Source organism: Papio anubis, chromosome 1 (assembly GCF_008728515.1).
Source record: "Papio anubis isolate 15944 chromosome 1, Panubis1.0, whole genome shotgun sequence".
NCBI classification, from domain to species: Eukaryota; Metazoa; Chordata; class Mammalia; order Primates; family Cercopithecidae; genus Papio; species Papio anubis.
This window is the reverse complement of record NC_044976.1, coordinates 124192675-124208355: the sequence shown is the minus strand read 5'-3', so window position 1 is coordinate 124208355 and position 15681 is coordinate 124192675. Positions and strand designations below refer to the sequence as shown.

Genomic DNA, 15681 nt, shown 5'->3' with positions numbered 1-15681 from the left:
ACAAAAAACAAAAAACAAAAAAAAAACCCCAAAACCAAGCCTAAATGGAGCATTTAGTGAATCCTTTAAAGAGACCTCAGGGGGATCTTAGCTGTCCCAGGTTGCCCACACAGTTTGAGGCCTATGACTGGGGGCTGCTGCCACCATTAAGGGTCCCAGAGCTGTCCAGGGCCTCAGTCTCCACCCTCAGGAGTCATCCTGCCCTGCTTCACAATGCTCCCCTCTCCTTCCTTCCTTGCCCCTGGAACAGGTGGTCAGCCAGAGTCCCCAGCACACCTGACTGGGTCACTAGCCAGGGTGTGATGTAGGTGGGAGAGCCCACCCAGGCATAAGTGGGAGCCTCTACCCTAATCCCTGCTGGGTCCATGGAGCTAGCCATAGTAGCAGAACCTTTTTTTTTTGTGACGGAGTTTCGCTCTCGTTGCCCAGGCTGGAGTGCAATGGCGCAATCTCAGCTCACTGCAACCTCCGCCTCCCGAGTAGCTGAGTAGCTGGGATTACAGGCATGTGCCACCATGCCCAGCTCATTTCATATTTTTAGTAGAGATGGGAGTTTCTGTGTTGGTCAGGCTGGTCTCGAACTCTTGACCTCAGGTCATGTGCCCGCCTCAGCCTCCCAAAGTGCTAGGATTACAGGGATGAGCCACCGCGCCCAGCCTCAGGTGTTCTTTCAGCAGTGTACCTTTACACTTGGTTCCCTCTGCTTGGTGTATTCTTTTCTCTATACTTTCCCGTCTTACAAGATCCAGCTCATCGACCTCTTCCCTGTGCTCCCAACCTTACAAAGGATGCCTTCGTTGGTATGGCAAGCCGTCAGCACATGGCAGCTGAATGAAAGGCTGACCCAGAGGTGTTCAGGTTTACTCACCTTGTCCCACACAACCAGTGACTGAGGATGACAGGGACACAGGCCTCAAGAGACCCTGGGAACTGTAGCAAGCAGTAGGTGGGGCTGGAGGACCCTCGGCTGATAGGAGAGTTTCCTGTGCCCCACTGAGGGGCAATTTGGGGATAAACTCTTTCATGAGGTAGGAAGGACATAGAGGAGGTAGAGATGGAAGCCTAGGCTATGGCAGTCACCTCCTTCATTCAGAACTCTTAAGCATCAGTCTCCTCTGGGGTGGGAGGGAGCCTGGCGTTTTGCACTTGTTGGGGTTGTCGGGGAAGGGGAAGTCGTCGTGCTTTAGCACTGGAAAAGGCAGAGGGAGCTGAACTGGGGGTTCAGTTCTGCAGTCACTGTCCAACCTGTAGCCTTCTGCTAGACCCCCACTGCCCATCTCCCTTAGCACCTTCAGACACCCCACATCACAGTCAGGATTCAAGTTTGGGTTGTCCTGACCAAAATTTCCTTCCCAGTCCCAAGTACAACGTCCTAGCAGGTTAGAGTGAAAGGCAGCCCAATGACAACTGGCTTGGCTGGGCGCTACCAGGTTCTTTTCTCTTCCGCAACACAGGGAAAAAGGGAAGTATGTGCCAGGGCCCAAGGGCCCAGAATGTTGCCCAAGACAATCCTCCTCGAGTTTTTGTGGGCATGGTATTATTTCTGCAGAGCTCTGAGGAAGTCAAATTCTTCACCTTCTGCTCAAAGCCACAGGCTCTCCAGAATTTTAACGCAAGTAGGAAGAAAGAGACTCTCGACCACACAAGGGGTATATCAAGACATCATTAAAGTGGCTGGGTGCAGTGGCTCACGCTTGTAATCCCTGCACTTTGGGAGGCTGAAGCGGGCGGATCACCAGGTCAAGAGATCAAGACCATCCTGGCCAACATGGTGAAACCCTGTCTCTATTAAAAATACAAAAATTAACTGGGTGTGGTGGCACGTCTGTAGTCACAGCCACTTGGGAGGCTGGGGCAGGAGAATCGCTTGAACCAGGGAGTTGGAGGTTGCAGTGAGCCAAGATCGCGCCACTGCACTCCAGCCTGGTGACAAGAGCGAGACTCTGTCACAAAAAAAGAAAAAGTAAAAAAAGACATCATTAAAGTAGCCATGGCATTTTGAGGCACCCCAAATAAAGAGAGTCCTGGGTGGATCTGAGCAAACGATTTGTTATAATGAACCAGAAATACAAGATTCTACTGCAACTGGAACAGTTGATAGAATATGGTTGAACTTAATTGAATCTTCAAGGGAAATAAAGGTGAAACAAAGCTAATGAGTGGGAAAGTCCAAAATTAGTTTGCGATAAAACATGAGGATATAATTGCATTTTAGCATGGGTATCTTCTGACCTCTTCCAGCAGTTCGTCTGCCATCATTCTTCCTTCTGACACACCTACCAAATCAAATGGCTTCTTCCTCTATATTGCAGTATAAACCAACCCTATAGTATCCCTCTGGCCATGATACACACCCTGGAGAAAAGTTTGTAAATCTCATACAAGGGTAGAAAGTGCAATTCAACCCAGCACGCTGGTTATGGTATATGTGGTGTCAATGTACATGACAGCAACTTCAATCAAATCAGAGCTGCTACCACAGGTAAGCAACCTCTTATGCTGCCCTGTAGTGATGTCAATGTTCTCAGTTTACTAAATTATCAATGTGGAAGAATGCATTTTTGAGCTCCAGACTTTCTAAATATTTTAAATAGGCTATCAAAGAGGATGTAACAGAACCCTATCTCAGAAACCTAAGCATCAGGGAGGAACACTGACCGGTTTTTCTGGCATCTTTCTGTGGGGGCAACAGAGATGAACAAAAGAAATGTTAGCATGTCATAGCATATGACAAGTGAGGGGAGACAGAGGAAGAGGATGTTCTAGCCACAAGGCTAATGCATTTGTGTTCAAAGAGAAGTCTGGGCAAAGGAGGGGAACCCCCCCCCCTCCAAAAAAACAAAAACAAAAACAAAAAACCAAATTAAAGGACAAAAGGGTTTCATACAACACAGTATCAAAAAGTAACACACTAAATGCACAAGCTGGTGGCAAGTAAGTCCACAACCTATTGTGATAGGTCCGTCCAGCATCAGTCAGATTTCTTCTCATCTGTTATCTCAAGGTTATTTACAGATGTGTTGACTAACAAGAGTCTCTCATGGGAGGGTGGACAGGCTTCAATCATTGGTTTCGGGATCTGTCTGCGCCATGTAGGCATCCAACTCAGCATCCAGGTGTCCTTTTGTTTTCGACATGTATGCATCCAATTGGTTGTCCAGTTGCTCCTTGGTCAATACAGGGCGAGTTAGGGCACCTCTCCCTCGTCCACGGCCTCGGCCTCGGCCTCCAAAGCCCCCTCTTCCCCGACCTATCATACCCCGACCTAGCCCAAAGGGGGGGGGGAAAAAAAAAAGAGAGAGACAGTTACAAGTAAGTTTAATAGGTGCTGCAGTAAATGCCCCTTAGAGCAGTGGGGCCTAGCTGAGAAAAGCTGAAGGGCAGGGCAAAGAGGAGAAATCTGGAAAAACAGGAAACACACTGGGTAGAAAGCAACACATGGAAAGCACACATAATGAATCCTCTATCACATGATCATCTCTAAATGCTATTTTAACCATTTTTATTCTATCAATAAAGGAAAATAATTAACTGACAACTGTAATTTTAAAAAACCTTAATCGATCCTAAGATAAAATTACCTAATATTTGAGATTCACTAAGTTTGTAATTAAAATACGTGATAGATAACCCCATTTAGTAAGATAGAGAGGTGGTAACAAGGGCACAGAGAATGAGGGGTGTGAAGATAAGACAGTTTTCAAATTAAGTTTACTGGAGACCCTTCTGGAAAGTCATCTCATCTTTCCTTAAGCTTATCAAGTCTAATGAGCTAACTGACCTCATGTGTCAGGAGACTGAGTTTTTCTGACATAGGAACAATGTAGGGGAGATTTGAAAAAATATTTTGAGTTGTCCTAGCTATTTCTACCTCTAATTCTAGTTACCTTATGACAACTGACAATTGTGGTTATCTGAGTAGTCTGAATTCAGTTAACAAAACAAACTCAGCTTTTTGAAAAGTTATTTTAGTCTCTGCCACCCTCGTGATGTCTCTCTATCAGAATCCAAGTCAAGATAATTTGGAAATATGTTATTTCATCCTGAAACCCAAACTAGCTTGCACTTCACTCAGTAAGCCAAGTATCATATAATGGGAGAGAAGAAAACAAGCCCCTGGTTATCAACTTAGAAAAGTTATTATTCCTTGGCAACTTCAAGGTCAGAAGTTATGGAAGACCCAAGACACCTTTTAAGAGAACCAAAGCAAATATACACAGGGGCTACAGTAGTGTTTTTTTTCCTGGACAGGTGTTGTTGGAAGTTTTCCAGTAAGCTCTGAACCAGAAGGCTCCCATGAGATTTAGTATTAACAGCAGCAACACCATTCAACTCTTTGCCAATCTGGGTCATGAGGTCACAAGACAGACTTCAATAAATTTCAAAGGCAAGATTATCAACAAGAGCCAGTTAGTTAACTGATGATAATTCCATCTTGCTCTCTACCTTGAGCAAAAAAAGTCATCTCTGGTTCTCCACAGGCAAAAATGTGACACTGAATTTATCTGGTTTCAGAGCCAATGCCCAGCTCCAAGTCTCACCACCCTCTTAACTCTGCTTCACCTTTGTACCTCTCTCTCTTCTATATTCTCATGTGACTCAAACCAGGATCTGGAGCTACATGGTGGTGTGTGGTGGGGCAGGGGCAGAGAAAGGTAAAACCTAAACTGACCATTTTGAGGGGTATTTTCAACTGTACAAGTTAAATTTGCAAGAGCCTGGAGGAAGATGGTGTATAATCTGGCTCTATAATATGCACTTGATTGATTCTTGGAAAAATCATGAGACTTTTGCACTACCAGCATGGCAATTTGAAAAATAAGCCAGTTTCAAATAACAAAACAAGACAAACAAAGAAGCCTGCCTATGACTTGAAGCTGTGCAGAAAGGTGGCTCTGAGTTTTTAAGGGAGGAAAGTAAAGGGGAGCTACTCTCTGAAGTTGGTAGCTGACTAACCTCTACCACCGATTCCGCCACGACCCATAGCTCCACGCCCTAGGCCCCCTCTCCCAGGACCTCCACGACCTCGAACACCACCTCTTCTTAAGCCCATTCGGGGAGCTACGGCTCGTCCACCTCGGAGCAGGTTTTGACCTTGGAGAGGAGGCATACAATGTATATGCAGGTAAATCCAAGAGACACAAAGTAGATTCTAACCAAAGGAAGGCGGTGAGGGTTAAATGAGGGTAATTCAGTTAGTTTTTCGGTTGGTTGGGGCAAGCTGCATACTGCAAATAGATTAAGCTACTCTTTATTCAATCAATTCAACAAGTCTGACCACAAATCCATTTTTGGAAGAAGTTGGGAGTTAATTCAATCAGTAAGTGCATACATTTAATAAATATCTACTGAATAATCAGATAGATGCCTAGCATTATGGTAAATTTAAAAATAAATGCTATGGTTCCTGATCTCAACAGATTATTCTAAGGAACAAGAACTATACAGGGAACAGAACAAGAGTGCCCCAAATGAACATACATAGGTAAGTGCTGTGGGTCAACTTGTCCTCTTTTTCCAGCTGTATCAGTGTTTTACTAGCACCAGGAACAAAGAGTTAAGATACAGGTCAAAAGACCTATAAATTTCTTACGTTTGACTTACTTCTAGAACTTGAATGTGCTTTGATTCAAGCAGCAGCAGGGTGTTTTAAAATGGAATGGAGATGACATGAATTACCTGTTGTTACGCAGGTCATAGCCTCTCACCATTGCACATTATCAGAAAAGGAATGGTATCGATAAAAGACATGCAACACTATTAAAAATATGTGATTTCACAAGTTATTATTTAATACAAATTCAGGCTTAAAGATGTTAAACGAACGTGTCCATAAGCAGCCCAAGAGAAAAGGGAAGGGAGTAGGGCCCGACAATTATCAGGGTACGCAGCACTGACCTCGGAGCGACATCCCGCCCCTAAGTAGGGTTCTGGTAGCACGTCCCCCACGTAGTCCTCCTCTGGGCAAGCCTCTCTGGATTATGGGTAGGCCTCGTCCTCCGATGGCTCCCCTGGCCAGGGCCCCTATGGGTCGGCCTAACCGTGCCTGGATGTTACTCTTACCCAGGCGCTGCTTTAAGCTCTTCTGGAAGAAAAGGTGTTAGGGGATTGAGATCAAAAAAGCAATCCAACAGGATTTGGCAACTCAAAGTGCAGAGAAAAAGAAGCAAGTGAGATGCTGGTGTGAAGGGAGATAAACCTGCTGTGGGTGTCATAAGGATCCCAAACCAGAAGCAAGCCTTTGCCTCAGAACATGTTACACAAGCAGCAGAATTTTGATCCAGAGCAGAAACTCCAAGAAGCTCAAGGGTGGTCCCATGAAATGGGCATCTCCACAAATTACCTCACTAGTTTGGCTACGTATGTCATACACTGCCAGTTGAAATTTAAGTTTCAGTAAGAACATTCTATAGTTCAATCCTGGATTGTACTGCTTTTCAACTACAGGTTGACGATTATATGACTTGATTCATACCTGCCCATGGACTACCACTGTCTTCAAAGGCTTACTCAAACACCACAGGAAGTTCATCATACTCTGGGCAAAACTTAAATTACAAGTTCACTTGAGTTCTTGTCACTTAACAACAACATTGATTTCTCAAAGAGGCCCGTGTGCTCCATTTTTCCTCTGGGAATCTATTTCCAGATGGTCCACTTTTTACCTTAAGATGTAAATAAACACAAGAAAGTCAAACCTCCTTTCATTTCTTAAAAATCCCTAATTCCATGCCTGCACTTGCAAACAGCTCCTTTAAAACAATATGATGACCTTAAATTCAAAATAAACATGTAACTCCAATATATCTCCACAGCCAGCCAGCCAAACATATGTTAGAATTATTCGGGTGATTACAAAACTCAGGGCCATATACGAGGACAAGGACACACTACAGAGATAGAGTATTTTTAAGAATCTGTTCTCAGAAAACCATTAAGACTACATCTGAATTAAATTCCTTCAAAGGAAAAAGGGACAGCAATAGCCCTGAACACAACCAAGGTCCTAGCAAGCCTAATCGTCCATAAAGTCATCAGTCAATATGAAAGAAAGTAAGTTCTATGGCTTCTTCAGGCTCCACCCAGAAGTGACTACCAATGTGTGTGTGTTTTCTAATCATACCTCTCAAAAAACATGCTGTGAAGCATTATTGTTAACTTTCTAGCACAAGATCATAAATCGCTTCTAATCAGTGGGAAAGGCTCCAAACATTATGCATCTAGCATAAGTAGGTGTAACCAACCATAACGGCCTGTCCTATTACTCCCCTGATTAACACACAATTATGAGGTCAGACTGCATTCCACAAGTCTCTTGCATTCAGTTATCCTGCATATATTAATTTCCCAAGCTTTGTGCTTTAAAGGGAGAACTGTACAGTGCTCGGAAGTTCTTTATCCATTCCAATCCTTAACTGCCACCAATACTGGCCTTTAATATTAACAGGAAACTTAAGGATGTCAATTCTACCACTTAGTTTTCACTCTAGAGCTGTGCTGCGTAAGGCAGCCTCTAGCTACATGTGGCTATTTAAATTATTATTATTTTTATTTTGAGACAGAGTCTCGCTCTGTCGCCCAGGCTGGAGTGCAATGACACGATCTTGGCTCATTGCAACCTTCGTCTCCCAGGTTCAAGCAATTCTCCTGCCTCAGCCTCCTGAGTAACTGGGATTACAGGCGCTGTCACCACGCCCGGCTTATTTTTGGTAGAGATGGGGTTCTGTCATGTTGGCTAGGCTGGTCTTGATCTCCTGACCTCAGGTGATCCACCTGCCTGGGCCTCCCAAAGTGCTGGGATTACAGGTGTGAGACACCAGACCCAGCCTAAATTAAAAGTAAATTTTATTTATTTTCTTGAGACAGAGTCTCACTGTCGCCCAAGCTGGAATGCAGTGGTGCTATCTCCACTCACTGCAACCTCCACTTCCTGAGTTCAAGATATTCTCCAGCCTCAGCCTCTCGAGTAGCTGGGATTACAGGTGTGCTTCACCATGCCCGGCTAATTTTTTTTTTAGTAGAGATGGGGTTTTGCTGTGTTGACCAGGCAGGTCTCGAACTCCTGACCTCAAGTGATCCGCCTGCCTTGGCCTCCCAGAGTGCTGGGATTACAGGCCTGGCCTAAAATTAAATTAAAAAAAAATTAAGCTCCTTAATTGCACTAGTCACATTTAAAGTTTTCAATGGCCACATGTGGCTAGTGGCTACTGTACCAGATAGCAAACACAGAACATTTCCATCGTTATAGAAAGTTCTGGCTGGGCACGGTGGCTCATGCCTGTAATCCAAACACTTTGGGAGGCTGAGGCAGGCAGATCACTTAAGGTCAGGAGTTCAAGACCATTCTGGCCTTGAACCAACATGGCAAAACCCCGTCTCTACTAAAAATACAAAAATTAGTCAGGCATGGTGGCGGGTGCCTGTAATTCCAGCTACTTGGGAGGCTGAGACAGGAGAATTGCTTGAACCCGGGAGGTGGAGGCTGCGGGTGAGCTGAGATTGCGCCACTGCACTACAGGCTGGGTGACAGAGTGAGACTCATCTCAAAAAAACAAAACCACATAAAAAAATTCTATGTAGTCCCATCTACTGGGGAGGCTGAGGCAGGAGAATGGCGGGAACCCGGGAGGCGGAGCTTGCAGTGAGCTGAGATCCGGCCACTGCACTCCAGCCTGGGCGCCAGAGCGAGACTCCGTCTCAAAAAAAAAAAAAAAAAAAAATTCTAGTGAATATTACTACTCTGGATCGGGACTACTTCCTGCAGAGCCTATACTTAAAGCTTCTTGTTGAAAGGTCTTTTGGAATGATCTGTCAGAGACTGATCTTCAGCAATTTCCATTTACTCTTGGAAAATGGTGGTGCCTTTTGCTGCTTTCCTGAGTCAGGGAGGAATCCAGTCACTCCAAGGCTTAAGACAGCCGAAGCAGAAAGTCTTGTTTATTTTTGGTCAGTGAGCCCAGTGGTTCAGGGTGGGGGTGTAAGGGTGTTATATTTAACTGCTGAATTTATGCACAGCCATGCAATGCTACCAAAGCCCTTACAGTTGCATGGCACCGCCCTCCAGACGCCCAGCCACAGCTTGGACATATCCTTCCACAGCCACTGTCCGGACTTGCATATAAATTCTATGAATAATAAAGAGTAGGTTTTATTCAGGTCTGAATAGGATTATCTCTCACTGTAAGTTTGAAAGAGAACCCCTAACTCAAATTACTCAGTACTCTTGCTCCACTTTACTGGTAAAACTTTAGGTGCTGTGGAAATGAAGGTCACTCTACTCTGTATATTTTAGCATTGAAAATCTTTGACTAACGCCATGCAAACTCCCTGCACTAGGGGAACAAGAATAAAATTATTTCCCTGGTGGGTAAATCATTTAACAGAGAGTAAAGGATGCTGTGAGATTATCTAAAGCTGAAATAAAGTTTCTTTGTGGAATAAGCCATTAATTTATGTTAAGCGTTAAAGATCAGAAAACAAAAGATTAATACTCATTGGTAACAGAAACAGGCCACATAGATGGCAAACTCCCTAAAAGAGAAAGACAATAAAAAGTTACTTATTGGTACCTGCCAAAATTGGAATTCTCTGAACTTCTCTTTCTTCCAGAGAAGTTTCAGTTTTTTGCCCTGAGCCACTTTGCAATCATCCATCACGTTCTGACAGCCTCAGTAGACTCCCTGACAGAGATCACCAGCTGCTTCTGGAGCATTAAGACCCATTCTCTCACCTGCTTAAGTTTTAATGCTGCCTGGACAGAGGGTCTATTCTCCATCTGCTGGGCCAGTCTTCTGTTTCTGGCACTGGCTAGCTGCTGTTGTTGCTGCATCGAAGCCCGAATATTCACTGGCGTCGGCTGTTTGTTCTTCAGCATATTAGTAAAGCTTCAAGGTCGAACAAAATGGATGTTTAAATAAAAGCTTTATTACAAACATTTATTGGCATTTTCATGGCTTGCTAGACCAGGAGCTCCAGATCCCACGAACTTTTAAGTAAAGTGGTACACTTAGATCAAGGCTGATGTGGGTTAAAGACTCCTCTGTTTCCACAAACTTGCAAGAATCAGAAACTCAGAAATGCAGCTAAGTGCAGCACATTCAACCAAAAGTGATAACAAGGGCTCAGGTAACGGCTTTTAGAGAGGTGGAAGGTATGAAAAACACGCAATAAGCAGATATGACAAGAGACAGAAGATATAGTTTCAAAGACAAACAAAGAAAGCCTAAACCTTGGGGGATCCAAGGTGCATTCTAAGGCCAAATATGAGGAAGGACTAGAGCACCTTCAAAGCTCACAGCAATTAACATACTCTCATAAATTACAGGAGTGTATCACACTTTAAAATATGTCACTTAGTAACATGCAAACATAAATATTATTATGTAAACATAAATAATTAGCCTATAGCCAAAGAGATAAGGAGAGAAGCACACATGCCTCAGAAGAGGCAAAAATAGACATTAAGTAAATTCCAGTGGTCTAAAGTCAACTTAATGAAATCACTGATCAAAGGCAATCTTTTTTTTTTTTTTTGAAACAGAGTCTCACTCTGTTCTCTGTTGCCCCGGCTGGAGTGCAATGGCACGATCTTGGCTCACTGCAACCTCCGCCTCATGGGTTTAAGTGATTCTCCTGTCTCAGCCTCCCGAGCAGCTGGGATTACAGGCATGCGCCACCACGCCCAGCTAATTTTTCTATTTTTAGTAGAGACAGGGTTTCACTATGTTGGCCAGGCTGGTCTTGAACTACTGACCTTGTGATCCGCCCTTGGCCTCCCAAAGTGCTGGGATTACAGGCATGAGCCACTGCGCCCAGCCAAAGGGACTCTTAATGAACAAAGTTGTCAGAAATAGAAACTGCCTTTAAATACTTTTCTTAGTCTCAAATCATCACTTTTTCTGACTCCAAGTAGTTACTTTTGAAAGTTAGATTAGTTCGATCATTTATGAGCCCGTGAAGAGACTCATTATTGCTGTCAAGGAAGTGTAATGGAATGGAAGAGAAGAACACTTAGCTGTAAAAGAATCCAAAACAAAACCAAACTAAAAGCAGAATGGAAAGAAAGTGAAATGGAGCAAAGCAAGTGCCTCTTACAAGGCCCAAGAACGACATTCAAGGACCTTTGGACATATTCATGGCTTGCTACCTGCCTCTTACAGGCCAGACACAACACTGCTGGCCTTGGACTGGGCAGCAAGCCTACTGTAGCCAGGGTACCATGCTACCGTGCTGCACGACCCCTGTATCAATGTAAAAAAATGTGAAAAGGGAGGGTGTTAGGAGTCTTTTAAAATACATCCCACCAAATAAATATTTCAGACAGCTTAACATAAAAGTCTACTGATAAGGGGTTTTGAAACAACCGCCCAATTTGTTTTGTGTACCACATGAGATGCAACTAAGAACAGAGGTCTGTAGCCTTCTGTTGGTATTTAGCTTAAAACTGGCTTTGTGCACTGGACCCCAGGGCCAAGTTAAGTAATGTTTTCTTAGGAAGGAGCTGAAGTTGCTGTTGGCTGCCTCACCGCTCATTTAGAGACATCTTGGTGGTGCTTTTTAGCACAACTTTCGGCGCTGACTGTGCAGCCATCTTCAAATCCCGAGAATCTACAAAGGACAATACGTAAAATGAGCAAATCACAATAGTGACAACATCATTTCTATAAGTGGCAAGGCCCAAGTCAACAATAAATAAAAAGGCCTTATCACTGATGACTTAAGAGCACATGAGGGCACATTTCAAGTGCTTAAATTTTTCTTTTTTTTTTTTTGAGAGAGGGTCTTACTCTGTCACTCAGGCTGGAATGCAGTGGCATGATCTTGGCTGCAGTGGGTCACGGAAGCTGTAATCTCCTGGCCTCAAAGGATGTTCCCACCTTGGCCTCCCAGTGTTGGGATCACAGATATGAGGTGCCACGCCCAGCAAAAGTGCAAAAGTGCTTAAATTTCTATGGCAGTTACCTCACATTACTGTAACTTCAAGGTGGCTGGGCATGGTGGTTCACCACCTGTAATCCTAACACTTTGGGAGGGTGAGGGCACAGGATGGTTTGAAGCCAGGAGTTAAGAGATCAGCTTGGGTAACAAAGTGAGACCGAGTCTCTACTAAGAAAATAAATAAATAAATAAATAGTAGTGCATGGTGGCCAGCACCTGTGGTCCTAGCTACTCAGGGGGAGCCCAGGGGTTGGAGGCTGCAAAGAGCTGTGATGATGCCACTGCACTCCAGCCTGAGAGAGACCCCATCTCTTTAAAACAAACAAACAACCCCAAACAAACTCCAAGGCCCAGAAAATACCCAGGAAATTCTCAAAAACGGCAGAACCCAATTTAGCAATCAAAGTATGGAGTCTGGCCTTTTTTTTTTTTTTTTTTTTTTGAGACGGAATCTCACTCTCTCGCCCAAGCTGGAGTGCAGTGGTGCGATCTCGGTTCACTGCAACCTCTGCCTCCCGGTGCAACCGATTCTCCTGCTTCAGCCTCCTGAGTAGCTGGGACTACAGGCACGTGCCACCACGCCCGGCGAATTGTTTTTGTATTTTTAGTAGAGACGGGGTTTCTCCACGTAGGCTAGGGTGGTCTTGAGCTCCTGACCTCACCCGATCCATCCACCTGGGCCTCCCAAAGTGCTGGGGTTACAGGCGTGAGCCACCGCGCCCGGTCGAGTTTGGCTTTTTCTCTAGAGCAGTCATTTTCAACCTTGACTACATATGACTTATCCAAGGAGCTTTCAAAGGGCCGGACAGGCCAGGCGCGGTGGCTCACGCCTGTAATCTCAGCACCTTGGGAGGCCAAGGTGGGCGGAATGCTTGAGCCCTAGAGCTCAAGACCAGCCTGGGCGACATGGCAAGACCCCGTTTCCATAAAAATATAAATTAATTAAAAAAATAAAAAATACAGATATCTGGGCCTAGATCAATTAAACCACAATCTCTAGTAACGAGGTTTGGAAATGAACAATTGTGGGGTGGAGGGAAAGCTACCTAGGTGCTTCTAGCGTGCAGTTAAAGTTGAAAACTACTGATCTAGAGTGAAAATATAGGCAGGGCCGGGCGCGGTGGCTCACGCCTGTTTTCCCAGCACTCTGGGAGGCCGAGACGGGCGGATCACCTGAGGTTGGGAGTTCGAGACCAGCCTGACCATCATGGAGAAACCCCCGTCTTTACTAAATATACAAAATTAGCTGGGCGTAGTGGCGCATGGCTGTAATCCCAGCTACTCAGGAGTCTGAGGCAGGAGAATCGCTTGAACTCGGGAGGCGGAAGCTGTGGTGAGCTGAGATCGTGCCACTGCACTCCAGCCTGGGCAAAAAGAGCGACACTCCGTCTCAAAAAAAAAAAGCCTAGTTTAAAAATTGGCTTTCAACTCCAGAATCAAGTAGAGACTTTTGTAACAATAAACTAATGATCTCGGGGAGTGCGTAGGAAAGGTTTTCTAAATTCACCTGGGGAATGAGCTCGCAAAGAGCCCTCCACAAAACTTAACCCTAAAGCCGCCATTAATTTCCAACATTCCTCAAAGTCTTGTATTTCTTAATCTCCCTACCATCCTCAAAGCCCTATCAAGACTTCCACTTTTGCTCAACCCAAGTTTCCTTTTAATCCCTATCAAACCCCAACCTCCATCAGTCCCGCCACCAGGTTCCAGTTCAGCCCCTCCCCCGCCCCTTCGCAGGGCTCCGCCTCCTCCCCCGGGCCTCCACGCTCCAACACCGTAGCTGTGTCCACATGCCACCACCCCCTTTCCGCGTCCGCCAGCCCCTTCCGCTCCCCAAGACCCCGCCACCCCGCTCCTTCTCACTACAGAAACTCACCGAAGGAAACAGACGCCAGTGCTCCTCCCGGGGCTGCCACCACGGCTCCGGCAGGCGGGCCGGGGACCGGCCGAACCTGAGTTGACGGTGGAGGGGCTCGGGTTAGCTAGATGGGCGGTTGGTCAGATGCGTAAGCGGTAGTATGCGAGCTCAGTTCGTTGTTGCTGGTTGGCTGTCTAGCCGGCCGATCCGTCTGCTCACCCGGCCTGCCCTTTCTTGCCTTTCGTCTGCAGCGGCCGCCAGCTCCGGCTCGGTGTCCAAAACAAAATGGCCGCCACATGCAGTGCTTGTGGGACCGGCTAAAATGGCGTCTACTCCATTACGTCAGGCGTCAGATCCGCTCACGACTAGAGGGCGTGAAAGATTTGAGCTACGCCTGCGCAGGGATCAGAGGCGGAGCCTTAAGGTGAACTTCAGCAAACTTTACCTCCGCGGTATAAGCAGTGCCCCGCCCTCTGGGGGCGTGGCAGTGGCCCTATCGGGGCGTGCCGGGACTTCAAGTTCCCGTAGTGGTTAAGCTGCAACCTCCTGGGTTACTAGTTAGTAATCAGGGTCTTAGAGGGGATTTGGGTTCCGAATTCCCTTGCCCCTCTGTTCCTTAGTCAAGGTACACCGTCTAAAAATCTTTACGCGGACTTGCCTCGTCTTCTTCCGGACAACTGGGCCTGGGGAATTTGCACTGGTTTTCCCCTCGTGGCCGGTCGCCCAGTCTGAGAGTTGTAAAGTGCCATAAATGCTCCCGCCAAGGCCCAGGAGGCCAGTATTGGGAGCACATTCCTCTCCCATCCTGCGCTGGCCAACACCACCGCCCGTCCATGTTTTCCTCCTCACTTCCTCCCCTTCCCAACTTGGCCTAAATACTGTTTAATCCTTCTTGCGGGGGGTGCACCTTTGCGTCCTCGATTGCGCTTCCATGTCCTCCCTCCACACCTGCCATCCGTGTTTATTTTGTGGTAGACCTACATAGGGATTTCTCTTTTCTCGCTTTCTGATTTGTTGTTGTTGTTGTTTTGAGACGGGGTCTGGCTCTGTTGTCCAAGCTGGAGTCAGTGGCGCAATCAATCACGGATCACTGCAGCCATGACCTCCTGGGCTCAGGTGATCCTCTCACCTCAGCCTCCCGAGTCCTAGGATTATAGGCATGAGCTATGTGTCCTGCTCAATTAAGGGATCTTTCTTTCTTTCTTTCTTTCTTTCTTTCTTTCTTTCTTTCTTTCTTTCTTTCTTTCTTTCTTTCTTTCTTTCTTCTTTTCTTTTCTTTTTGCAGATGGAGTCTCACTCTATCACCCAGGCTGGAGTGTAGTGGTACCATCTCGGCTCACTGCAACCTCCGCCTCCCAGGTTCAAGCGATTCTCCTGCCTCAGCCTCCTGAGTAGCTGGAATTACAGGCGCGTGCCACCACGCCCTGCTAATTTTTGTATTTTTAGTAGAGATAGGATTTCACCAGGCTGGTCGCTAACTCCTGACCTCGAGTGATCTGCCCACCTCTGTCTCCCAAAGTGCTGGGACTACAGTCGTGAGCCACCATGCCCGGCCTCAATAAGGGATTTTTCTTTTTTTTTTTTTTTTTTTTGAGACGGAGTCTCACTGTGTCTCCCAGGCTGGAGTGCAGTGGCGCGATCTCGGCTCACTGCAAGCTCCGCCCCCCGGGTTCACGCCATTCTCCCGCCTCAGCCTCCCAAGTAGCTGGGACTACAGGCGCCCGCTACCGCGCCCGGCTAATTTTTTGTATTTTTAGTAGAGACGGGGTTTCACCATGTTAGCCAGGATAGTCTCGATCTCCTGACCTTGTGATCCACCCGCCTCGGCCTCCCAAAGTGCTGGGATTACAGGCTTGAGCCACCGCGCCCGGCCTCAATAAGGGATT

The 15681-nt window shown here is 46.1% G+C and overlaps 2 protein-coding genes across 8 annotated transcripts in view; one reads left to right on the top strand and one right to left on the bottom strand.

The window, feature by feature from the left end:
• Window positions 1–2094: 2094 nt before the first annotated feature.
• Window positions 2095–14175, bottom strand: CHTOP (chromatin target of PRMT1). Of its 7 annotated transcripts, XM_021923924.1 has the most exons (7): window positions 13814–13928; window positions 11526–11607; window positions 9731–9884; window positions 9042–9125; window positions 5899–6085; window positions 4957–5094; window positions 2106–3265 (listed from the first exon to the last, which is right to left on the bottom strand). In XM_021923924.1, exons 2-7 carry the CDS (start codon window positions 11588–11590, stop codon window positions 3060–3062), a joined length of 834 nt encoding a protein of 277 aa, XP_021779616.1. In that variant the 5' UTR covers window positions 11591–11607; window positions 13814–13928; the 3' UTR covers window positions 2106–3059. The 7 variants fall into 7 exon arrangements, 6 of the variants coding, with proteins under 6 accessions (XP_021779617.1, XP_021779632.1, XP_017802757.1 ...); XM_021923925.1 differs by lacking the exon at window positions 9042–9125 and having other exon boundaries at window positions 2095–3265; window positions 13814–14175; XM_021923940.1 differs by lacking the exon at window positions 4957–5094 and having other exon boundaries at window positions 2095–3265.
• Window positions 13937–15681, top strand: part of S100A13 (S100 calcium binding protein A13) — a 16450-nt gene continuing 14705 nt past the window's right edge. Inside the window, exon 1 of the mRNA XM_021923960.2 lies at window positions 13937–14219. Within this exon, the coding sequence (XP_021779652.1) occupies window positions 13956–14219 (264 nt within the window). The 5' untranslated portion in view covers window positions 13937–13955. The remainder of the gene's footprint in view (window positions 14220–15681) is intronic.